The sequence below is a fragment of the Caretta caretta genome, chromosome 6 (genome assembly GCF_965140235.1).
Source record: "Caretta caretta isolate rCarCar2 chromosome 6, rCarCar1.hap1, whole genome shotgun sequence".
NCBI lineage: Eukaryota > Metazoa > Chordata > Testudines > Cheloniidae > Caretta > Caretta caretta.
The window spans coordinates 119559637-119581325 of NC_134211.1; the positions used below are offsets into that span (position 1 = coordinate 119559637).

Genomic DNA, 21689 nt, shown 5'->3' on the forward strand with positions numbered 1-21689 from the left:
AAGTCAACTATGAATGAACGAATGTCTTTTTTTTTTTTTTAAATGCAACTGAAATACCATTAGTTCCAGATAGTCTCCAAGATATCTTTGGCAAGTCAAAATGCCCTTATTAAAATTACTCTATTTAGCCAATATGTAATGTCCAGTACTGGAAAATATAGAATGATATTTTACATTCAGGAAAGGAACCAGAATACTATACTCACGTTTATTTGCCTCATTCAGTAAAGGATCTTCAAATACATGAGGAAACATGAGGTCAGATCCAAATAAATGGTTGATGCCCTCAAGCAGATTCACATTTGTTACTCTCATGGGAGGATGTTTTGAAAAGGTAATTGGTAATCCAGGAAATCCACAGTCCATAGGGGAGTTTGTAACTGGGATTCCCTACATAATAAAACAAAAGGCAAATAAATAGGTCTCATAGTTTGGTCTTTGAGGCAAAATATATAAGCTGCATAGATACTGTATTAGAGCATGATCCCAGAAAAACATATGCACAAATAATACTTACTAAAACAGTCTTTGAGAGGAGTCTTTGGTCTTGTAGTTAAGACACTGGACTAGGACTGAAGAGAACTCTGTTAGGTTCCTGGTTCTGTTATAGACTCCATGTGACCTTGGGCAAGTCAGATAACCTCTGTGTTTCTGGCTTTCAAATGGGGATAATAATATTTTCCTTCTTCTTCCCTTTTTCTTGTCAATGAAGACTAAGATTTCTGGGGCAGGGATTGTCTCCGTGTTAGCACCAACAAAAATGGAGCTCCAATTCTGTTCAGGGCCTCTAGGCACTACTGTGGTACAAATAATTCATAATAATAATGTCAATGGGAAAACTTTACGTAAAGGATTATAGGATCGGGCAGTCAGTCTACTGTTACTAACTTGAGATTAAACTATTTTAGTTGCCAGTTGAACTGCAGCACAAAAATAGAAGCTGTGCATGCTGAATGGATTAACGATTATATATTTACAAAATCTGGGGATTGCTAAAGTTTGGGGAGCACTCTGGGAGCTAAGCTACAGTAGCACACCAGAGCTATTTATAAAAAAGAATACATCTAATGTGTAAACTGATGATCAGCAGAGGGCTTGTAAAATTGCAGTGTTGAAAAGATCTTTATAATACCATACCAACCAATTCATAAATAAATCTATGTATACTGTTTCATAAGTAAAATCCTAGTGTCTGATGTTATGCTGAGTATAAGTCAGTGCTCATTTGTCTGGTTAAAAGAAATCTACTATTGTTTTTGAAATGCAGAAATAAATTGTAAAAAAACCTATAAAATATGCAAGTAAAGTGACTGTCCATCCTTAAAACCATCTCCAAGTCAATGTGAAAAGCATTAACAAGAGGAGAGAAATTTAAGCATAAAGACAAAAAAGCAATGGCATACTATGTACCGAGCATTCCAACAACAACCTGAGTAGTAGGAAATAAGGTGCTAACCTACTTACTGCTGAGAAAATTTGTTTTGAAGTTTAACATCAAAAGCATTTTTTCCACTTAAATGACACCATAGGGTTTCACTCCTTACTTTCTAACAAGGACTTGAAAAAGCACAACTAGAATGCAACTGACAAACTTGAAAAATCTTTTCTGTTGTTCCACTTCAATGACCTAATGAGATAATGGCTCAGTTCTGTTCTAGCTAACTAGGTATAACATCTTCATTGAACCTTAACATAAAACAGAGATATCTCTAAAGATACTGCCTTAACATACTTCTCTTGCTTTGCTAATCCTGCTATGTTTTCTATTTAAGTGATTTCCAATGTATAAGAATACAGGTCAGTTTTGAAATAAAACATTTACACATGCAGTGACTCAATCCACAAGTGCCTTGAACTCTTGTATACAAGGACTGTGGCTTCAAGTGGCAAAAATGTGTTCAGTAGCAAAGTAACTCACTAAAGCCCTGATCCTACCAATTGACATGCTAGCATATCCATAAGGAGGTCTGTGATTGCATGTGTTTGCAAGGTCAGGTTTAAGGCAGAACCCGATATACAGGGATTTTGACATATCTGGATTGTGTGTGATTTACTATCAATGTTAGCCCTAAGATCAGGGAAATCAATTACACCTTTATTAAATTGACACCTTTATTATTTGTATTGCAGTAGCACCAAGAGAGCCTTATCACAATAAAGCATGTCGCACACATATGACAAAAAGAGTGTTTCTACCCCCAAGAGCTTACAGTCGAAATGTATGATGAGAGAATGGGTAATTACTACAAGCAGATGGGGAGCACAAGGCAACAGTGAGATGATTAGGATTAGTGTAAGCAGCAGTCACAGCAACTGCTTAGCCATTGTCAAGTGGTTTGTAGGTATCCTGGCAGAGTTGAGTTTAAAGGAGAATATTGGCATATAATGGCTTTGTAGATGTTATGCGGAGTTCCTCTCATACATACGGGACAGTATGATACGGAGGTGTTTGGGAGAAAGTTGGACAAATGGGCAATCAAAGCTGACTAGTGATGCCTATATTAATCCTGACTACTTACAGTGTTTTATCCATAGACTTCAAAATGCTTTACTCAGGTGAGAAAGTGGTGTTACTGTGCTTTATAAACAGAGAAACTGAGGCATGAAGAGGTTAAGTGGCTTGCCCAATATAAAGCCACATAGCAAGTAAGTGGCAGAGCTGGGAAACGAACCCAGCTCTCCTCACTGTTTTACACATATGCTGTGGTAGGGATGGATGGTTAAAATGTGTACTACCTTCTGGACAGCAGGCAAATAATGGATCAATTAAACAAAGATCTGAAGAAAGTGCACCAAGTGATGTGAAAATCACCAGTCTGCAATGGAACCAAAGAATGCTCACTACATGGCTCCTTCATATTGGGGTAGCACCTAAGAGCCCAACTATGGATCAGGCTCCCCCTGTGCTAGGCCCTGTACAAACACCAAATGAAAACATGCTCCCTGTCCCACAGAGCTTACAATCCAAGTGTAAGAGAACATGTGGATACAGACCGCCCGGTGAAGGCGCATAAGGAAATATTAAGATTCCATTGGGCAGCATGATAGCCAGTGGTCTCAGATTTCAATGGTGGTGGTGGGGAACTTTCAGTGGGAGGGGATGGAGGTCCTGGGGCCACTTAGATCCCTGGAAGTTCTTGGATGTCTTAAAGGATAAAATGCAAAAATCAGTCTATGTCAAGAGCATTTCCTGTGATATCTGTTTTTATCTGTTTTTAATAAAAATCCGTTATGGTTTACTACAACAAAATGATTGACACAGGACAACCAGGAGACTTAAAGCTAAGCAATCTGCTGCACCTGTGGCATGCAGACTCCGTACCAAATCATAATTTTCAAGCTTATAAATCAAATTTCCGAACAGACTTTCCTCCATAGGAATGAGACACAGCACAGACACCTACATTTGTCTGTGGCTTCAGAAAATATAGAGGCAAGTATAATATTTGGTTGAGATGAATCACTCGTTACCATTTTAGTTAGTTTTGAATGTGGCCTTAAGGTTACTTTGCCTTTGAAAAACTGGGTATATGGAGGTCCTGCCACCAGTGCCTGAAGTACACCTACCCTTCTGGCAGATGTTAGTGCAATAAGAAAGGTCATCTTTTGTCAAAGAGAGCGAGCAGTTAAGGCTTGAATGGGGAACCCATGAGGGTAGCGAGCACAGTGTGAAGGTCCCAAAAGGGAACAGTGTTCTTTATTGGAGGGAAGAGGCGAGTAACACCTTTCAGAAACCTAACTACCACAGAGTTGGGGGAAAAACAAAAAGAGAACTTTTCTTTGGATCAGGGGATGGAACACCGAAACCACTGCTACGTGGGCCCTCAGAGAACTGAGAGAAAGGTCTGACAATTTAAGGTGCAACAGGTACTCTAAAACATCCTGAATCTGGGCTTCCATTGGCTGAATTCCCTGACCAGCAGTCCAGATTGAGAAGTGTTTCCATTTGGCCAAGTAGGTTTGATCCAGTGCATTGGTTTGTACTGTTCAACATCTCTCTTCTGCTTTATCTAACCGTCTAGCATCCACGCCATGAGGTACAGGCTGCCCAGATCTGGATGCCACATCTGACCACAGTGTTCTGACAGAAGCTCTCGAAGGAGGGGAAGAAGTCTTAGAGGTTGGACCAATAGACTGAGTAGATCGGAGAACTGACATCTCGACAAGGTTGGAACAATGAATATCAGTTTGGTGTGATCTTGTCTGAGACAGACCTGAGGAATGAGCAGAATGGGAGGGAAGGCATAGATTAGCAAAAACCCCAAGCTCAGTTAGAAGGCATCAGAGAGAGAGCAGGGACTGACCCACTCGAGAGCAAAATTGTGAGCATTTCTTGTAGTCATTTATTGCAAATGGGGCATTCCATCGGTTGACCTAGGCCCTGAAAATCGACCTCAAGATGCTGTTCTTCACAGATCACTTGAGATTTCTGGAGAAATTCCTGCTGAGGTGGTCAATCAGCTGATTCTTGGACCAGGTAGTGAGCGGCCATGGGGACAATGTCTTCCTTGATGCAAAAGTACTTCATCGCTTCCTGATAGATCTGACTGGACTGAGCTCCTCCCTGCTTGTTCACATAATACATTGCTGTTGTATTGCTGGTAAATACATGAATGGACAAGCTCCTGATGTGAAGGAGAAAGGGTTGGCAAATGTAAATTGCTCAAAGCTTTAGAAAACTGACATGTTATATGATACGTAAAGAACAAAATTGTCAGACACATAGCTGAACATAATATGTTGAGGAATAGTCAACATGTTTTTTGTAAAGGGAAATCATGCCTCACCAATCTACTAGAATTCTTTGAGGGGGTCAACAAGCATGTGGACAAGGCTGGATCCAGTGGATATAGTGAATTTAGACTTTCAGAATGCCTTTGACAAGGTCCCTCACCAAAGGCTCTTAAGCAAAGTAAGCAGTCATGGGATAAGAGGGAAGGTTCTCTCATGGATTGGTGTTAACTGGTTAAATGATAGGAAACAAAGGGTAGAAATAAATGGTCAGTTTTCCGAATGCAGAGAGGTAAATAGTGGTGTCCCCCAGGGGTCTGTACTGGGCCCAGTCCTATTTAACATTCATAAATGATCTGGAAGAAGGGGTAAAACAGTGAGGTGGCAAAATGTGCAGATGATACAAAACTTCTCACAATAGTTAAGTGCCAGGCAGACTGCGAAGAGCTACAAAAGGATCTCAAAATTGTGTGACTGGGCAACAAAATGGCAAATGAAATTCAATGTTGATAAATGCAAAGTAATGCACATTGGAAAACAATCTCTACTATACATATAAAATGATGGGGTCTAAATTAGCAGTTACCACTCAAGAAAGATCTTGGAGTCATTGTGGCTAGTTCTCTGAAAACATCCACTCAATGTGCAGTGGCAGTCAGAAAAGCTAACAGAATGTTGGGAATCATTAAGAAAGGGATAGATAATAAGACAGAAAATATCATATTGCCTCTGTATAAATCCATGGTACGCCCACATCTTGAATACTGCGTGCAGATTTGGTCACCCCATCTCAAAAAAGATACATTGGAATTGGAAAAGATTCAGAAAAGAGCAACAAAAATGATTAGGGGTATGGAATGGCTTCCATATGATGAGAGATTAATAAGACTGGGACTTTTCAGCTTGGAAAAGAGACGACTAAGTGTGGGATATGATAGAGGTCTATAAAATCATGACTGGTGTGGAGAAAGTAAATAAGGAAATGTAGCGGGGTGGTCACCCGCCCCAGCCTTGACGGGCTTAAAACAGCCCATGAGAGGGCTGTGGCTGGGAGCAAGCAGTTCCCAGGATGATTGGGGAAGCAGGCTCAGCTATGGCCACACCCCAACCGGGGCTCAGCTGGCCCTGGCCCTTATAAGAGGGCAGTGGGCCAGGAGCTGACAAAGTCTCCTCTAGCTGTGGAGGGAGATGGGCCCGGCTATTAGGGAGCATACCTGGGTACCTGAGGTGAAGCAGGGCTGGGGAAGGCCAGAGAAGCTGGGAGACTCCAGACTGGAAAGCCCCCAGGCTGCAGGCCTGGCGGACGGCCTAGGATAGGTACTGGGGTTGCAGGGGGCAGCCCAAAGGTACGCAGAGGCAGCAGGTCCAAACCCCCCTTGCCTGTGATGATTGGCTTATACACTGCACTCTGCCTCAGTGTGCGGGAGCTCAATGGTGACTGGCAGTAGCCAAAGACTGAGGCGAAGTGGGGATAGCGGGTGGGGGTTCCCCGGGAGGGGAGAACCAGAGACTGTGGGGGTACTGCCAGGGGGCAGCACCCTGAATAGAAGGGGCACCGGGGTCTGGGAGGGACACGGGGCCAATGGCAAGCGGGACACCGGCCTGCAGAGGGCGCTCCAGAGGCTGGAAGAGCTAATTCCTTGAGAGACCAGCAGGAGGCGCCACAGGGGTGAGTCCCACACTGTGACATGAAGTGTTATTTACTCCTCCTCATAACACACGAACTAGGGGCCACCAAAGGAAATAGGCAGCAGGTTTAAAACAAACAAAAGAAGTATTTTCTCACACAATGCACAGTCAACCTGTGGAACTCTTTGCAGAGGATGTTGTGAAGGCCAAGACTATAACAGGGTTCAGAAAAGAACTAGATAAATTCATAGAGGATAGGTCCATCAATGGCTATTAGCCAGAATGGGCAGGGATGGTGTCTCTAGCCTCTGTTTCCAAGAAGCTAGAAATGGGCGACAGGGGATGGATCACTTGATGATTACCTGTTCGTTCCCTTTGGGGCACCTGGCACTGGCCACTGTCGGAAGACAGCATACTGGGCTGGACAGACCTTTGGTCTGACCCAGTATGGCTGTCCTTATGTCTCCTGTTCTGTCCACAAAGTTGGGCTCTCAGTGTCCCCAGATGTGTACATCAACCTATCAAGACAAATGTAACTATGGTTGTGTTTGGGGGCAGGGACGGGTGGAAATGAGCAAAATGTACAACTGCACAAATATTGCTCTGATCTGTCCACTGCTTTTGGCAGTCCTGGCATCCCTGAGGCACCCAAACTAGAATGGGCAAATAATGACAGTTTGGGCGTAAAACCAATTTTAATCTTCCCTGAAGAGTATGGAGCCAATCTTGCATGCCAAATGACATAAGTACAAAGGGCCATGTGGACAGCAACTTCAAAACATACTCAGAGTGTGGAGAAGGGGCAAGATTTTAGAACTAATGTGGATTTTAATTTGTACAGGACGAGTCCCAGATGATCAAAGAGACATGGTATAAATTGGACACAACTAAGGACTTGGTCTTCTGATTTGCCCTGCATAAGTGAATAGTCCTGTTAAGGGAGACACTCCCTCCATCCTAAGATATGGCAGTAATGGCGGCATGCATTGGGTGAATATATGCAAGGCAGAGGACGGGCAAAAGGAGAGGACTGTGTATTGCTAATGTTGGTCTCCTACTACAAGTCTCAGCAACTTCCTGTGGCTGTGCCATATGGAAGTAGGTGTCCTGAAGACTGAGGGCAGCAAACCAGTCATCGTGATCTAACAAGGGGAGGGTCACTAGGGTGACCATATAAAACCTAATATACATGACGTACTCGTTGCCATTTCAAAGATCAAGTATGGGTTTTTGACCCCACCTTTCACTTGGGGGATCAGAAAGTACCAGGAATAAAATATCATCCCCTAATTTTTGAAGAAGGACTTCTATGACCTTTGAAGTTCTTGATGAAGTAACAATTTTTGAGATGGATCCCTGAAAAGGGATGGGAGGAATTGGATAGTATATCCTACTCTCAAAGTGCTTAAGACCCATTTGCCTCCAGTTATGGCTTCCCAATCATAGCAAAAGTGGGACAGTCTGTCCCCAGAGAAAAGGAATATGAGAGGAGATTGCTGGTGGCTAGAATGCTGTCCTTGAGGCAAAAGTCAAAAGGGCTTTTCGCCCAAAGCGGATTGAGGATGAGCTAGCTGGTTACAGGTGGAATCAGAGAACCACTTCCTCTGTTTATGCCTCCTCTTTGAAAAGGAATGCTGCCTAGAATACTGCTGGAAGTATTGAGCATATTGTTGCTGACCCCCTCGTTGCCCTCTCTGGATGGCTGGGGTATAGATCTCTCCTCCTCCCAAAAGAGCTTAATGTAACACACTTTAAATAAGCGTTGAGTCTCACTGGTTTTCTCAGAAAACAGAAACCACCTATCAAAGGGGAGGTCTTCTATATCATGTTGAACTTCAAGCGCTATGCTGGAGTTCTGTATTTAGGAGGCTCTTCTCATTGTTACAGCTGAGGCCATAATCCTGGAAGAAGCATCTGCTACATCAAGCGCCAGCTGGAGTGATGTCTTGGCTACTAGGTAGCCTTCTACCAGGAAAGCCTGACATTCCTCCCTCGCATCTTCCAGTTCCAGTTAATGTGTTCTAGTTCACAAAATCATACTTAGATAAAAGAGCCTCCTATTAGCTATGCGCATTTGGAGAGACAAGGTGGAATAAATCTGTCCATTAAATCCAGTCTCTTGGCCTTTTTCTCTTTGGGAATCAATTTGTACCTTCCCTGTTGTGTCCTCTTGTTTGTGGCAGTAACCACAAGGGAGTTTGGACCTGGGAGAGAGGAGAAATATTAAACGCCTTGAATGGGGACTTAGTACTGCTTGCCCACATGCTTAGTTAAGGGAACTAAGGAAGCTAGCATGTGCTGCAAGGTCTTCACTGGCTCCCAGAGAGGTTCATTTATAGGGAGGACAATCCTCCCTGGGGCTGAGGACTGAAGAATGTCCAAAAGTTTGAGTATTCTCTTAGACAAACTAAGCCTGGATGCCCAAAGCTTCTGTAGCTATCCTCCTTAGGAGGTCTTAGTAAGACTTATAGTCTTCTGGAAATGGGGAGGATGAGTCTGGGACTATGGACTGATCCAATGAGGAGGATGACAGATGTTGTGTGAGTGGATCCTCCTATGGCAAGTCCTGTTCCTGTCACTTTGCTGTATCAAAAGCTTATCAGTCTGGTATTATCAGAACCAAAGAGGACAGTATATTTGTGTGGAAGTCATTGTAACTGTCAATATTGAATCATGAAAAGAAAAGGAGTACTTGTGGCACCTTAGAGACTAACTGTAGCTCACGAAAGCTTATGCTCAAATAAATTGGTTAGTCTGTAAGGTGCCAAAAGTACTCCTTTTCTTTTTGCGAATATTGAATCATGGTAATAACATTGTACTTGTAATAAAGTTGGATTTTCCTGGAACTTTTTATAAAAGTATCAGATGAAGGATGCAATTAGTAAGTGCCACATAAATACACTTCTCTCCATGCAAAAGGCCTCCATACACCCCTGAACATATCAGTCCAAATTCAGCCTTGCTATAAGTGGTTGTAACTCCTTCCACGACAATGAATGGAGTTATACCTCCTTACACAAAGGACTGGTTTAGGCCCATTAAGCCTGCATCTGAAATCCACATTTCATGAAAACTTGAATTTCTCTTAAGATTCATAGATGTTAAGGTCAGAAAGGACCATCGTGATCATCTAGCCTGACCTACACAAACCACAGAACCTCACTCAGTAATTTCTGCATCAAGCCTGTAACCTCTGTTTGAGCTAGAGTCTTAACTTGAGCACAATTAGATTGTTGGTTAAATAAGAGGCAAGATCATTGTACTAAAGGACTCACCAAATAATGTCAAGATTAAGTGTATCTTATAAATAAGAGAGGCAGACCGAACAAAATAAGGCAGTCAAACCCCTGTTTTTCTCTGAAAAGAGATTTAAGACTGTCATGGGTGGCAAGAGATTTAAGGCTAATAGTGAAGAGCAAAATAGGTACCAGTTCAGTTTGTGATGCATCTAGTAGCAAAAGAGGTCGATGCAATTTTGGACAGCATATGCAGAGCCATCGTTGTCAGGAAGTAGAAAGTAATAGTCCCAGACTAAGATTTTCAAAGGAGCCTAAATTAGTTGGGTGCACAAGTGCCTATGAAATTCAGTAGCGACCTGATTTCTTCATCTCAGCCCTTGTCTATACAATGTTGTATAATAGCACCTGGAGTACTGTGTTCATTTCTGTACATCTCATTACTAGAAAGCCATTTACAAATTGAAGGGAACATAGGGAAAGCATCAAAAATGATCAGGGGCTAGAGATTTGTTTTAGGAGGAAAGATTAAGAGAGTCTACAGAGCAAAGTAGAGAGGAACATGCTAAGATACTACAAATATCTGAGGGTGGAAGAGGAATTATTAGAATAGTAAAGGTGGGTAAAACTAGGGGCAATAGAACTAAATTAAGGTTAAATTTAGGCTGAATATCTGGACAAATTTCCTGACAGTAAATTCTACAGTGTTAGGTTATGCAATAGCCTCTTAAGTGAAGTGGTGGAAGTTCCACTACTTGAGACTGAATTGAACAATGCATAAAGGTGTATGTGAAAACAATCCTTCATTAAAAGAGATGACCTTCTGGATGTAATAGGTCTTTTCATTTCAAAGTTCTAAGATTTCAGTTTGACTCTAATAATGTTGAATTATTCTTTACTTGTTGTTCTATTAAATGAAGCTCAGCTCTTGCCCTCTCCTCCGTGCTCACTGTAATTCCATCTAACACTTGCAGGTTGGGCAATCGAAACACAAGCAGTGGACGGTGGGACATCTTGCGAGTAACCTGAGGAGAGACAATATAAGTTATACAAAAAATGGAATTCTGATCCAGAAGAAAAACCTGAGAATAACTTGCCTTAAGAATAAATGTCTGAACGAAACCAGAGAGCTAAAAATGAATGGAGATGACAATGTTCTGTTCCTGTCCCAGGCAGTATTATAGACAGGACATAAAAATTGATATTCTATAATTTAGCACAAAATAGGATTGAAAGAGGAAAGATAAATATATTATCTGAGGATCTGTAAATAGGGTTCTCCTGTTATTCCACCCTGTTAGTGTCTGAACCCTGCTGACAGATGCTAGCTGATGCTTGCTGATTTATGGTAGCAGGTGTACCTTGTTAACACCACCTTGGATATGAGAGGTGAGAGTGCCCCTCTGAATAAGGATTTTAGGGTTTGGAATTATGCAATTCTAAGGAAGGAATGCCATAAACAGCCAAGTCTGGAGAGAAAGTTTGGGTAGGAGTTGATGTTGCTTGGCTTCCTGCACTTCCTGTTGGGCTTTCTGCTCCTTCATAAATTGCACCCAGGTTTTTTCCTGCTTTTACTGGGCTATAGCATGAACTTGCTGGAGTTGATTCCGCTGGGTTTTCATCCATTTCAGAATCTCATTCATTTTCCCTTTTTACATTGCTCTAATACAGAAAGTTTGAAAAAAATCTCACAACTCCAGAAAACATATTTGAGGAAATGGCATTTCCATCCTGCTACAAAACACAGCCAGCCAGCACATTGTCTACAGGGTCAAATCTCACTTCTTTGAGGGGTTTCTCTCTATTAACAAGGTAACACAAACAAACAACAGTAGGTTCTACAGAAAATTTTTGCCACCGTTCCAGGTTCAAGCACCTGCTCAAAATTCTGCAGGGCTCATTCTAATACCACTACTGTGGCTTTTACAATTAGCACATTTAAAAAAAAAAAAAAAAGGCAAATCATAATACCTTTCACTTTTTAGTGTCTTTCATCCAAGGATCTCTCAAAGGGCTTTTGTAGGTATAAATATTTGTAGGGAGAGAAACTGAGGCAAAAAGAAATTAGAGGCCAAATTTTTAGCTCCTGACCTTAATTTGAGAGGTGCAAATAAATGTGTAAATAATTCTGTGCCTGAATTATCTGCATCCACAATTTAGATCATTTGGATGTCAAAGTGCTTTAAACTGCAGGTCTAAATAAACAGAAGTCCAAAAAATGGGCCTGAAATTATTTGTGTCCACAAATTTGCACTAGCAAAATCAAGGCATGGTTGAGGTCAAACTGAAAATTTCTCCCGAGAGATTTGCTCATGGTTACATAGTGATTCAGTGGCATAGACCAGAATCGAACCCAGAGGTGAGAACTTTTAATGCTGTGCTATAAAAACTACCTGTAGTATGTCAGCGTTTTAATAGCAGATTCTGAATGGTCCAAAACAAGTGTAAAGAACAGCAGAGTACATTAGTAAATTAAGCTTTGGTGAAGTCAAAACTCACTTCAGACTATCAGCAGTTGCTTGATGCAACACTCTAGCATTCACTCTGCCTTTCATGCCACTCCCACCAGACCTGCCCTTTAATGGCCTAAAGGAATCCTGTTTTTGGCAGTATTGTATGTTTCTCTAATCAATATTCTTATTTTTATATCTTAAAGGGTATAAAATAAAATATATTGGGGCAGATCCTCAGTTGGTGTAAATTGTCATAGCCCTATTGAAATCAATGGAGCAATAATAACTTTAACCAGTCAAGGAGCTGCAGTATAAAACTAATAACTTTTAAAAGCTCTAACACTGGAAAAATTGTGACTTACCTGTCACCTACAAGTGACCTTGCAGGCTACAGGCCTGGTTTTTGATAGGTGTGACTTTACCAGTAGTGTCTTTTGGTGTATAATTGGTTCCTGCTGATCAATATGAATTCTAAACTTTGTAAAAGGTAAATATAACATTCCTAAAATGCCCTTGCATTGTTTATACCTACTGATAGTCTGTTCTGTTAACAGATTGCAGCTGATGCAGAAAGCTGCTATTACTGTTCTCCTGTGCCTGGTTTATTTAACTATATGATCCCATTTTCAAATGTCTTCCTTGGCTAGCAGAGAGGTCTCACACTGATTTTATACCATTGTAGCTTACCTACTAGTACTGGACCTAAACAGCAACCTGTTGCTTTTTCTCTGTGTCCCAGGCTGATTTTGTTTTTAAAGGTCAAAGTCTGCAGATTTACTAACTGTAAAAATAAATGCAGACACATTTAGGACTCTCGCTTTTGTAATTTGATCCTGCGAGGTGCTGAGTATCTCCTGAGAAGCCTGACATTGTAAACTCCAATGATACCAAAGGGAGTTGCAGGTGCTGAGGATCAAGCCCTGGTATTTAGATCTACATTTATAGTTCCAAATTTGTTTTCCTATTAGAAAGTAAATATATTTCTGTTTTAAATTCACAACTGAAAAGGTTTTGTTTGACACTGCTTTTGAGTGTGCTAGTTATAAGGCAAATTACATCAGGCTGAGGTCCTGCAATCCTTACTCAAGCATGTGGTCCCAGTCAGATCACTTCTGCCCCTTTAAAGTCAATCAGTATTTGACTGATTGGACCCACTCATGTCTGTAAGGGTTGGCAGGATCCATAGTTATATATGTGTAGGACCAAAGGCACAGGACTTTCCATGTGGAAATGGTTGAGGCAAGTTTTTCACTTCTATTTTATAATCTTATAAACTTTGTGTTCTCAAGGAGAGGAGAAGCCAAACAATTGTAACCAGAGACAAATTCAAACCTAAAAATCCTGATGGACGTCTCATGAAGGGCACTGCATAAATGAACATTATTACTATCAGGGAACATCTTCTTACAGTCTATAAAAAATGGTTCAGATCTCCTTTAACATTCTTTGATCTATTTCATAGACCTGACCTGTTGTGGATTAAAAAGACAGCTCACCACCACGCACTCACTTTCTGAATTTACCTTGCAGCACTGAAAAGCATAATATGTAAAAGAATGATTGCACTCAAATCACCCCTATACCAACCTGACAGGCACTAAGAGATGAATCAACATCCATATTATGGCTACAAAATGGTAAGTGACTGGAACTTAGTAGTTAATTAAGGAAAAATTCCCAATTATAATGAATTAGAAAGGTTAATTACCCACAACACAAACTTAAATATACATCTAGTTTACACGATCATACAAAGTAACATACTCACTGGATTTCCATATATCGAAAGCTCTTTAAGACTAGAAACAACTTCAAGTTTTTCCAGTTCAGACAATTCCTGTCACAAGTTAAAAAATAAGTTATTTGCTATCACATTTCAAAGCTTCTGAGCCAAATTTATTTACTTTGGCCAAATGCAGGGGTCTTTACCCAGGCAAACCCACTGAAGGTAATGAGTTTTGTCTGAATAAGGATCTTAATATCTGGCCCATTGAATCTATAGTCTCAACACCAATATATTTTACCTGAATTTTATTAAATCCCAGGAAAAGTTTCTGTAATTTTACTAAAGGTTGTAAATTGTTCAGTTCTCGTAGTCGGTTTTCCTCTAGGTGAAGTGCCAAAAGGGAGGTCTGTCGAGCAAAGGAGCCCTCTGTAATTGTTTTGACACGATTATGATCCAATACCAACTCCTGCAGAAGCTGTAGACCTTCAAGTCCTTCGATTTGACTGATTTCATTACCTGATGAACCAAGATTATACGTGGGAAATGAGATGAAATACAGTTGGTATTCGATTGTAACACAAAACAACCTTTAACAAAAACAGCCTGTGGTAGAGAACTTCCCAGATTATCTATACGCTGTGTAAAAAGGCATTTTTTTTGATCCATTTTAATGCTTTTTGATCTACTGCCTTCCAATACCACAGAGTGCCTCTTTGTTACTGTGTTACAGAAAAGGATGTATTTGAGTGCCCAATGGGCCTTCTCTATGCCATTACAGCTACTACAGTGTTGCGCCTTGAACTTTTCCCTTTGGGAAGTACTTATCTTGCTTTATATTCCCCCGTGCTTCTAGAGATCTGAATGTCCAAAACTGCTTGGCTAATCTCCATTTAAAGCAACTTATCTTTCTAATTAATAGTTAGGCTGCTGAAGAAGACTAAGATCAAATCATTATTGCTGTTCAAATGCTGTAAAATAGCTGGATTTTAATGATACAGTATCATATATGTCAGGATCAATCTCTCAATTAATGGTTCCAATCTTACAAGTACTTACTACCATGAGTAGTCCCAATGATGTCCATGAAGCTAATCATTGCTGTAAGTGCTGTGGGCAAGATTCTCAACTGAGATCCAGCCCCAGTGGCATAATGGGGACATATTCTAGCCACAAATAGCCAGCAAGGAATTTCTTTGGCATAGGAGAATATCCCCTGGCATAAAACTGGCAGAGGTATCTTTCTGCACTAGCTGTCCCTTCTCTTTTCAGTGCAGGGATGTGTCAGGGTTGGGGAGGGATTATGAGAGAGTGTGGTGAGGGACACTATTCTATACCTAAACCAAGGGCATACATTAGAGCATCCCCATAGCTGAGTTGAGCTTGGCCCTGTGTTGGCCAGTGTTTGCAGGACTGGAATCAAATTAGCTTCCCTGTAAAACATTGTATAGGGGCTGCACAAATATAAACAAATGCTCTCATTACTTACCCTGTAGAAACAGCAATTTCAAATTTTTTAGTCTACTAAGTTGTAGCTGGGCCAAGTTACTAATTCCATTGTAGCCCAAATGAAGAACTTCTAAACTTTGCATTATTGGGGGCAGATTTTCACCAAATCCTGCATCCCTAAAACAATTAAGCAAGTAGGAACATGAAGCCAGATAATTTCCAAACATTTTTCCTTGTAAACAGTAATTTAAGCATTTATCTCCAATTAACATCAGTTATAGACACTTTACTAACTCAACCAGGTTCAACAGAAATTATACCTGTCTATTACAGAAAGACTAAAAAGCACTGAAAAATCTAATTTTTGAAGTTTCAATAGCTTTATACAGACTTCTACACTTACGGAAGGTAGGTCAGGTTTTACAGGATGCAGACCATGGAAATCAAACAAACATGGAAAACCACTCTTCTGCCCACAAAAGGCCTGAATACATACAATGGCAACAGCTGGAAATTGCTGTTTAATTTAGTAAAATATTTATGTAACCTTTGGCTGTATTCTCACAAGAGCCATGTGATGGTGTGGCAAAACCAAACAACAGCATGTAATTTCTGACTACTTTACTTATAAAAGCTTCATTTTTGTAACATATGACCATAATGAGGGAGTGTGGTATGATAGATTGAGAAAGGCATTGGCAGGAACTCTTGAGTTCTTATTTCAGCTTTGCCGCTGCCTCTTGACCCAATCACAGTGGTAACTGAATGATTCCTGGAGGTCCAGAGCAACCTGAATTCTCATTAAACCACTAAAATTAGTGGTTGCTTAGGTGCAAGTGATCATGACTGGATTACACTGTTATGTGCAGAGTAAAGCTCAAACCAGTGCTATATATACACATATTACTTTAAAAAAGCCAATTTCACAAATCTAATAATTATAAACCAAATCAGCTGGAAGAGAGAATTTAAGCACTGACCAAGGACAGCAACTGTGCGTGGGTTGCAGAGAAGGCACGGGCACGTTAAAGGGACTTTTGGGTTGCTAGACTTAAGAACCTGAGGGGAAAAGGACACTGTCCAACTTACTTGGAGGTGGGTCTTTTGCTCATGGTTTATGTTTATGAACCCTAGTCGTGGTGTTTTCCCAAATTAATGCTGAGTTACTTCCTTCCTTTTATTAAAAGTTTTTGCTACCCTCAGACTCTGTGCTTGCTAGAGGGGAAGTATTGCCTCTCAGAGGCACCCAGGGGATGGTGTGCAATTGTCCCAGGTCACTGGGTGGGGGCTCGAGCCGGTTTTGTGTTTGTATTGTTGAAAAGGAACCCCTAGCTACTGAACCTGGCCCTTGTTGCAGCTGGCTCCACCTGGCAGAAGGGTTACATTTGCATAAGTGTCACTGAATTAAAAAGCTAGTTTTCTAGAATATTTCAAAGGCTAGTACTGAATACAAAGCAGTTACAAATTAAAACCTACATAAACGTACATTTATATCTACCCACTATGCAGTACAAACTGGTCAGCAATCTACTGCCACTGATGCACAACTTTCAGTACGAGACAGATCTGGTCAGTACATTTCAATTGAAATGCTTTTGTAAACACTTGTGAGACACTTTTATATTTAAGAATATGCAATATGAAACCATTAATGTTAGTATACTGCAAAATGTTGATATTTGCCATTTTTGCTGCATGCTGAACAGCTTACTCATTTCTGAAAAAAATAGTTGTCCATTCAAAACCAATAACATTAAGGTGCTGAAATGAATAAAAACTGTAGTCATAGTCATAGTGCAGTGTTTCTGGAACTGTGCAAAGAATGACACCGCTCTCTTTCTGGGTACCATTGTTTCACCTTGCCTACAAGCTTACACCACCACTTGACAACTCTGCATCATACCTGACCCTAGTGTACATAAAGTAAGCTTTCAAATAATACATGATGTGGATGTGTGTGGGGTAGGGTACAATAAACTCTGAAATTCTCCTTTTTGAAGAATTGTCACATGCCTATTTCAGCCAGTGCCCTTTTCCCCCAAAAGAACTAAAAAAAGAACACCACATGCTTTTGTACAGAAGCTTCCCATTCCCTACTAAATCTTACTGTTCCTTAAATTAGTCGTGTCCCCTAGAGAAGGAGAGTTTGGGACAAGAAATAAACACATACATATACTAATTGAACACAAAAAATGAGGGTAGGAAGAGCTGGACACACATTTGAGAAATACACATACACAACCAAATCTTACATTTCTCTGTGCTGCTCTGTCACTAATAATATTTCCTAAAAGCATGGAGGGAACTCTGGGTAGCAGCTTGGCAAGTCTTGTTTGATGGGATTGGACAGAAATTGGCTATAGACACTGTCAAAGTTGTAAAGACCTGACTGAATGAAACCTGACACGTTCCTGAAGTTTCAGTCCTGTTAGAATGCAAAAATAAGAAATGCAAACTGAAAGCTGATTTGAAAAAGTTCTTCAGGACATAAACTGACCTAATGCATTGGTGCCAAAAGAAAGAAAAAAAATCGGTATGGATTTCTGCTGCAGGGGATGAGAAAAAAAGCTCTTTTAGGAGATGAGATAGGAGAAGCGGTTATTGGCGGATAAAAGACTGCTCTGACTAGACACAATATTAAGAAGGAAGTTTGGATGAATATGCAAAAGCACTGCTTGACTCTATTATACAAATAGTAGCATGAATCAGTCACTAGGGCATGGAGCTCACTGATTCGAATAATTGGTTGTAACTGCTATCAGAATATTTGCATGTCTATAAGTAGCTGAGTTTTCACAGTTTTGGCTCAAAGAGGTGTACTATTACCTCAGTGTCAAGATTACAGTGATTCAATATTATAGCAGGACTTTATATAGCTTTTAAAGATTTCAAGTACCTAATGTCCCTGATAGGCCTGATTAGAGACCTATAAACATGCCACACCTGATCAAACCAGTGACCATGGAGTCAGATAACTTGCCTGTGATCAATGTCAAATGCTTGAGAGGAAGGCAAACAAGCCCCATAATATATTGGTCCAGTTATGCAGTGCTGCACAAGGAGAGCGGGAGGAGAGAAGACTGGGATAATTAGTTTGACTTCCATGGGTACAGAAGCTGATGAGAGGCCCTCTGTCTGGTGGTTAGAGCAAGCAGCACTTACTTTCTATTCCTGGCTCTGCCAGAGATTCAGCGTGACCTTCACTCAACTTCTTGGTGCTTCAGTTTACCCATCTGAATCAGTGCACTCTAGGGTGTCTCTGAGCCACAGAGCTAAAGGGTCAGCGGCACAGCTGAAGGAGTAGCCACTGCTGTTGCAGACTGGGAGTAGCACACTTTTCCCTCCCGAAGAGAGTGGGGAGAGATGGCGCAACCCTACACTGCCAGTCCCCCTCCCATCCCAATGGGAAGAAGCGAGCCAAAGAGCCTAGGAGAGAGACAAGCTAGATACTCCCAATGATGTCAGCAGTGCCTGAGTTGGGGCAAAAGGCCACCGGGCTTTCTTGCCAGAAGACAGCTCACGTTAGGTGGGGAGAAGAGAGCATCCCAAACTCATTGTCCTCCAGGGACTGCCTTTTTCAGCAAAAGAATGAAGGAATTACACAAGTTCATTTTAAAATGTGACAGTACCTGCTTACTTTTGAAGGTCCTTGCTGTCCATAGCCACTGGAGGTCACTTTCTGGTACAGCTGCTGTCTGTTTGTTAAGTGATTTTGAGGCTTTTGTCTGGGCAGTACTGATTCAATGTGATTGTAATTCAGACACAATATCTGCATAAAGCAAACCACATGAAATGAAACAGAACACTGCTCTGCTAATATAGTAGCAAAGGTGCCAGTTACAACATACCTCTAGTCTTTCAAATTCAGATAATGAGCTAATAAGAGATTGGCTGCTGAATCACTGGTATTTAGGGCTTCAAAAATTCTTGATGCAATAGATAGGCTAGTGGTCAATTTATTTCAACACATGGTTAAATAAGTGGTTTTTAGTCTTTTCGGGACTCATTTGTACCGTATGAATACTGCTGACTGAAATAACTTTAGAAAGCTCTATTTAGTAAATTAGTACATAATATAAGTAATGTAATAAAGATTTCCCCTTGCTCTATTATAAAAGAAATCTGTCAGGCAGGAGTAAAGAGATTTAGAACTTTATATAAAGAGAGAAGATACTGTCACTATAAAAATAGGAAAGAAAAGCACAGAATGAGTGAGTAACTCACCTTGACATTAGGCAACAAGATTAAACCACTGAAAGAGGTGAGATTGTTGTTCTGTAAATTCACATTACAAACATTTCTAAACTGGTCTGCTGGTACAAGATCCACCGTTCTGAATTGGATAAAGAAAATAATTACAGAAAAAGGTATCATGCGACATAGATTTCCAGAGCAGGTCTATTGATGTTAGATTTCTCACCAGAAATCTAACACCTTCCTTTTACAGGAGCATCCTGATAAAACTCTACAATAAATACATTGTGCTGTTTTCTCAGATGTAGTAATACAGAGTTGATATAATTTCTATGTTAAAGGCAAAATCCACTTCACCCACATAAAGTCTGAGTATTTACACTTTAAGTGTGTGAAGTATGAGAGGTGAGGGCTTGAGGAGGTGAAATCTACCCCACTGAAGGTATGCTGCAGACTCCCATGGCAACCTCTCCAGCGTATGGGCTGAAATACTGGCTGAAGCCCCCTCCATGCTGTTTGCATGGGACAGTAGTGTCACAGGATCTGCATTTATATAGACAGTGGTCCCTCCCTCCAGTCCACATCCTCCCGACAGCCTGCTGAAGTGCTGTATAGATTGTGAAAGCATCCCAGCTGGATCACATGCCTAGTCTGGAGATGTCTGTTACGAGGCAGAGTCAACTGAGGAGAAAGCAGAAGAGGGACAGCTCCCAGATCAGAGAACACCATCACTTGAAAGGATTCCCTCACCTGCAGTGTTATAAATAAGCTATTTCAAGAAATTAGACCCCGTGACATACTATCCCTCTACAGAAGCTGAAAGCTATACAATCAGAGATACACAAGAGGTATTTTAATATTGCCTAAAAACCTTTCATAACAGCCAACATCTCCAGAGATAGAATGTCTGTGATGGAAGAGACTCAGTCTCACAGCAGCTTTTAAACAGTCTGTCCTCATGTCTAAAATTGTCTCTTTCAAACACAAGTGTTGCACTGGTAAGAGTAGAGATTTGTTTATGAATATGGTCATGGGTATGGGCATGACCGTAGTGGAGTCAATGGGAGATTTGACACTGGCATCAATGGAATCGGGTTATAGCTCTTGGCCAAAGATAAGACATCTTTACAGACTACAAAACGGAGGTAACTTTCATTGACAGATGTACAACTATGCATACCACAGAAATGCTTTCCAAAAAAATATAAATCACAAATCGATCATGGCAAACAGTCACAGCGTACACTCTGCTGTAGAATATGTTGTGCTATAGTAGGGCAGAGTGTGCATGGTATACTAAGCAATTTCACACCATAAATACAAAGCCATAGAATCATAGAACTGGAAGAGACCTGGAGAGGTCATCCAGTCCAGTCCCCTGCAGTCATGGCAGGACTAAGTATTATCTAGACCATCCCTGACAGGTGTTTGCCTAATCTGCTCTTCAAAATCTCAAAGGATGGAGATCCCACAACCTCCCTAGGCAGTTTATTTCAGTGCTTAACTACCCTGACAGTTAGGAACTTTTTTCTATGTCCAATCTAAACTGGCCTTGCTGCAAGTTAAGCCCATTGCTTCTTGTCCCATCCTCAGAGGTTAACAAGAACCATTTTTCTCCCTCCTCCTTGTAACAAACTTTTATGTACTTGAAAACTGTTATAACATCCCCTCTCAGTCTTCTCTTTTCCAGACTAAACAAACACAATTTTTTCAGTCTTCCCTCATAGGTCATGTTTTCGAGACCTTTAATCATTTTTGTTGCTCCGCTCTGGACTTTCTCCAATTTGTCCACATCTTTCCTGAAATGTGGCACCCAAAACTGGACACGATACGCCAGTTGAGGCCATATCAGCACAGAGAAGAGCGGAAGAATTACTTCTCGTGTCTTCCTTACAGTACCCCTGCTAATACATCCCAGAATGATGTTTCCTTTTTTTGCAATGGTGATACACTGTTGACTTATATTTAGTTTTTGATCCCCAAATCCATTTCTGCAGTACTCCTTCCTAGGCAGTCATTGCCCATTTTGTATGTATGCAACTGATAGTTCCTTCCTAAGTGAAGTACTTTGAATGCATCATTCTTGAATTTCATTCTGTTTACTTCAGACCGTTTCTCCAGATCATTTTGAATTATAATCCTATCTTCCAAAGCACCTGTGACCTCTCCCAGTTTAGTATCATCCACAAACTTTATAAGTGTCCTCTCAATGCCATTACCTAAATCATTGATGAAGACATTGAATAGAACCGGACCCAGAACAGATCCCTGCAG

At 40.8% G+C, this 21689-nt stretch overlaps 1 protein-coding gene and 1 long non-coding RNA gene across 7 annotated transcripts in view; one reads left to right on the top strand and one right to left on the bottom strand.

Annotated features, from left to right (window-relative positions):
- The window catches only part of LOC142072597 (uncharacterized), a 69418-nt gene extending 58561 nt beyond the window's left edge, over nt 1-10857 (top strand). The window contains exons 2-3 of the long non-coding RNA XR_012669100.1: nt 4023-4167; nt 10571-10857. This is a non-coding gene — a long non-coding RNA (uncharacterized LOC142072597). The remainder of the gene's footprint in view (nt 1-4022; nt 4168-10570) is intronic.
- The window catches only part of LRRC9 (leucine rich repeat containing 9), an 83645-nt gene that overhangs the window by 7737 nt on the left and 54219 nt on the right, over nt 1-21689 (bottom strand). For all 6 annotated transcript variants that reach the window (XM_048853852.2, XM_075129955.1, XM_048853851.2 and 3 more), the window contains 7 exons: nt 19446-19554; nt 18851-18990; nt 15262-15398; nt 14074-14291; nt 13818-13886; nt 10496-10621; nt 207-390 (listed from right to left, as the gene is read on the bottom strand). In XM_048853852.2, the coding sequence (XP_048709809.1) occupies nt 207-390; nt 10496-10621; nt 13818-13886; nt 14074-14291; nt 15262-15398; nt 18851-18990; nt 19446-19554 (983 nt within the window). The remainder of the gene's footprint in view (nt 1-206; nt 391-10495; nt 10622-13817; nt 13887-14073; nt 14292-15261; nt 15399-18850; nt 18991-19445; nt 19555-21689) is intronic.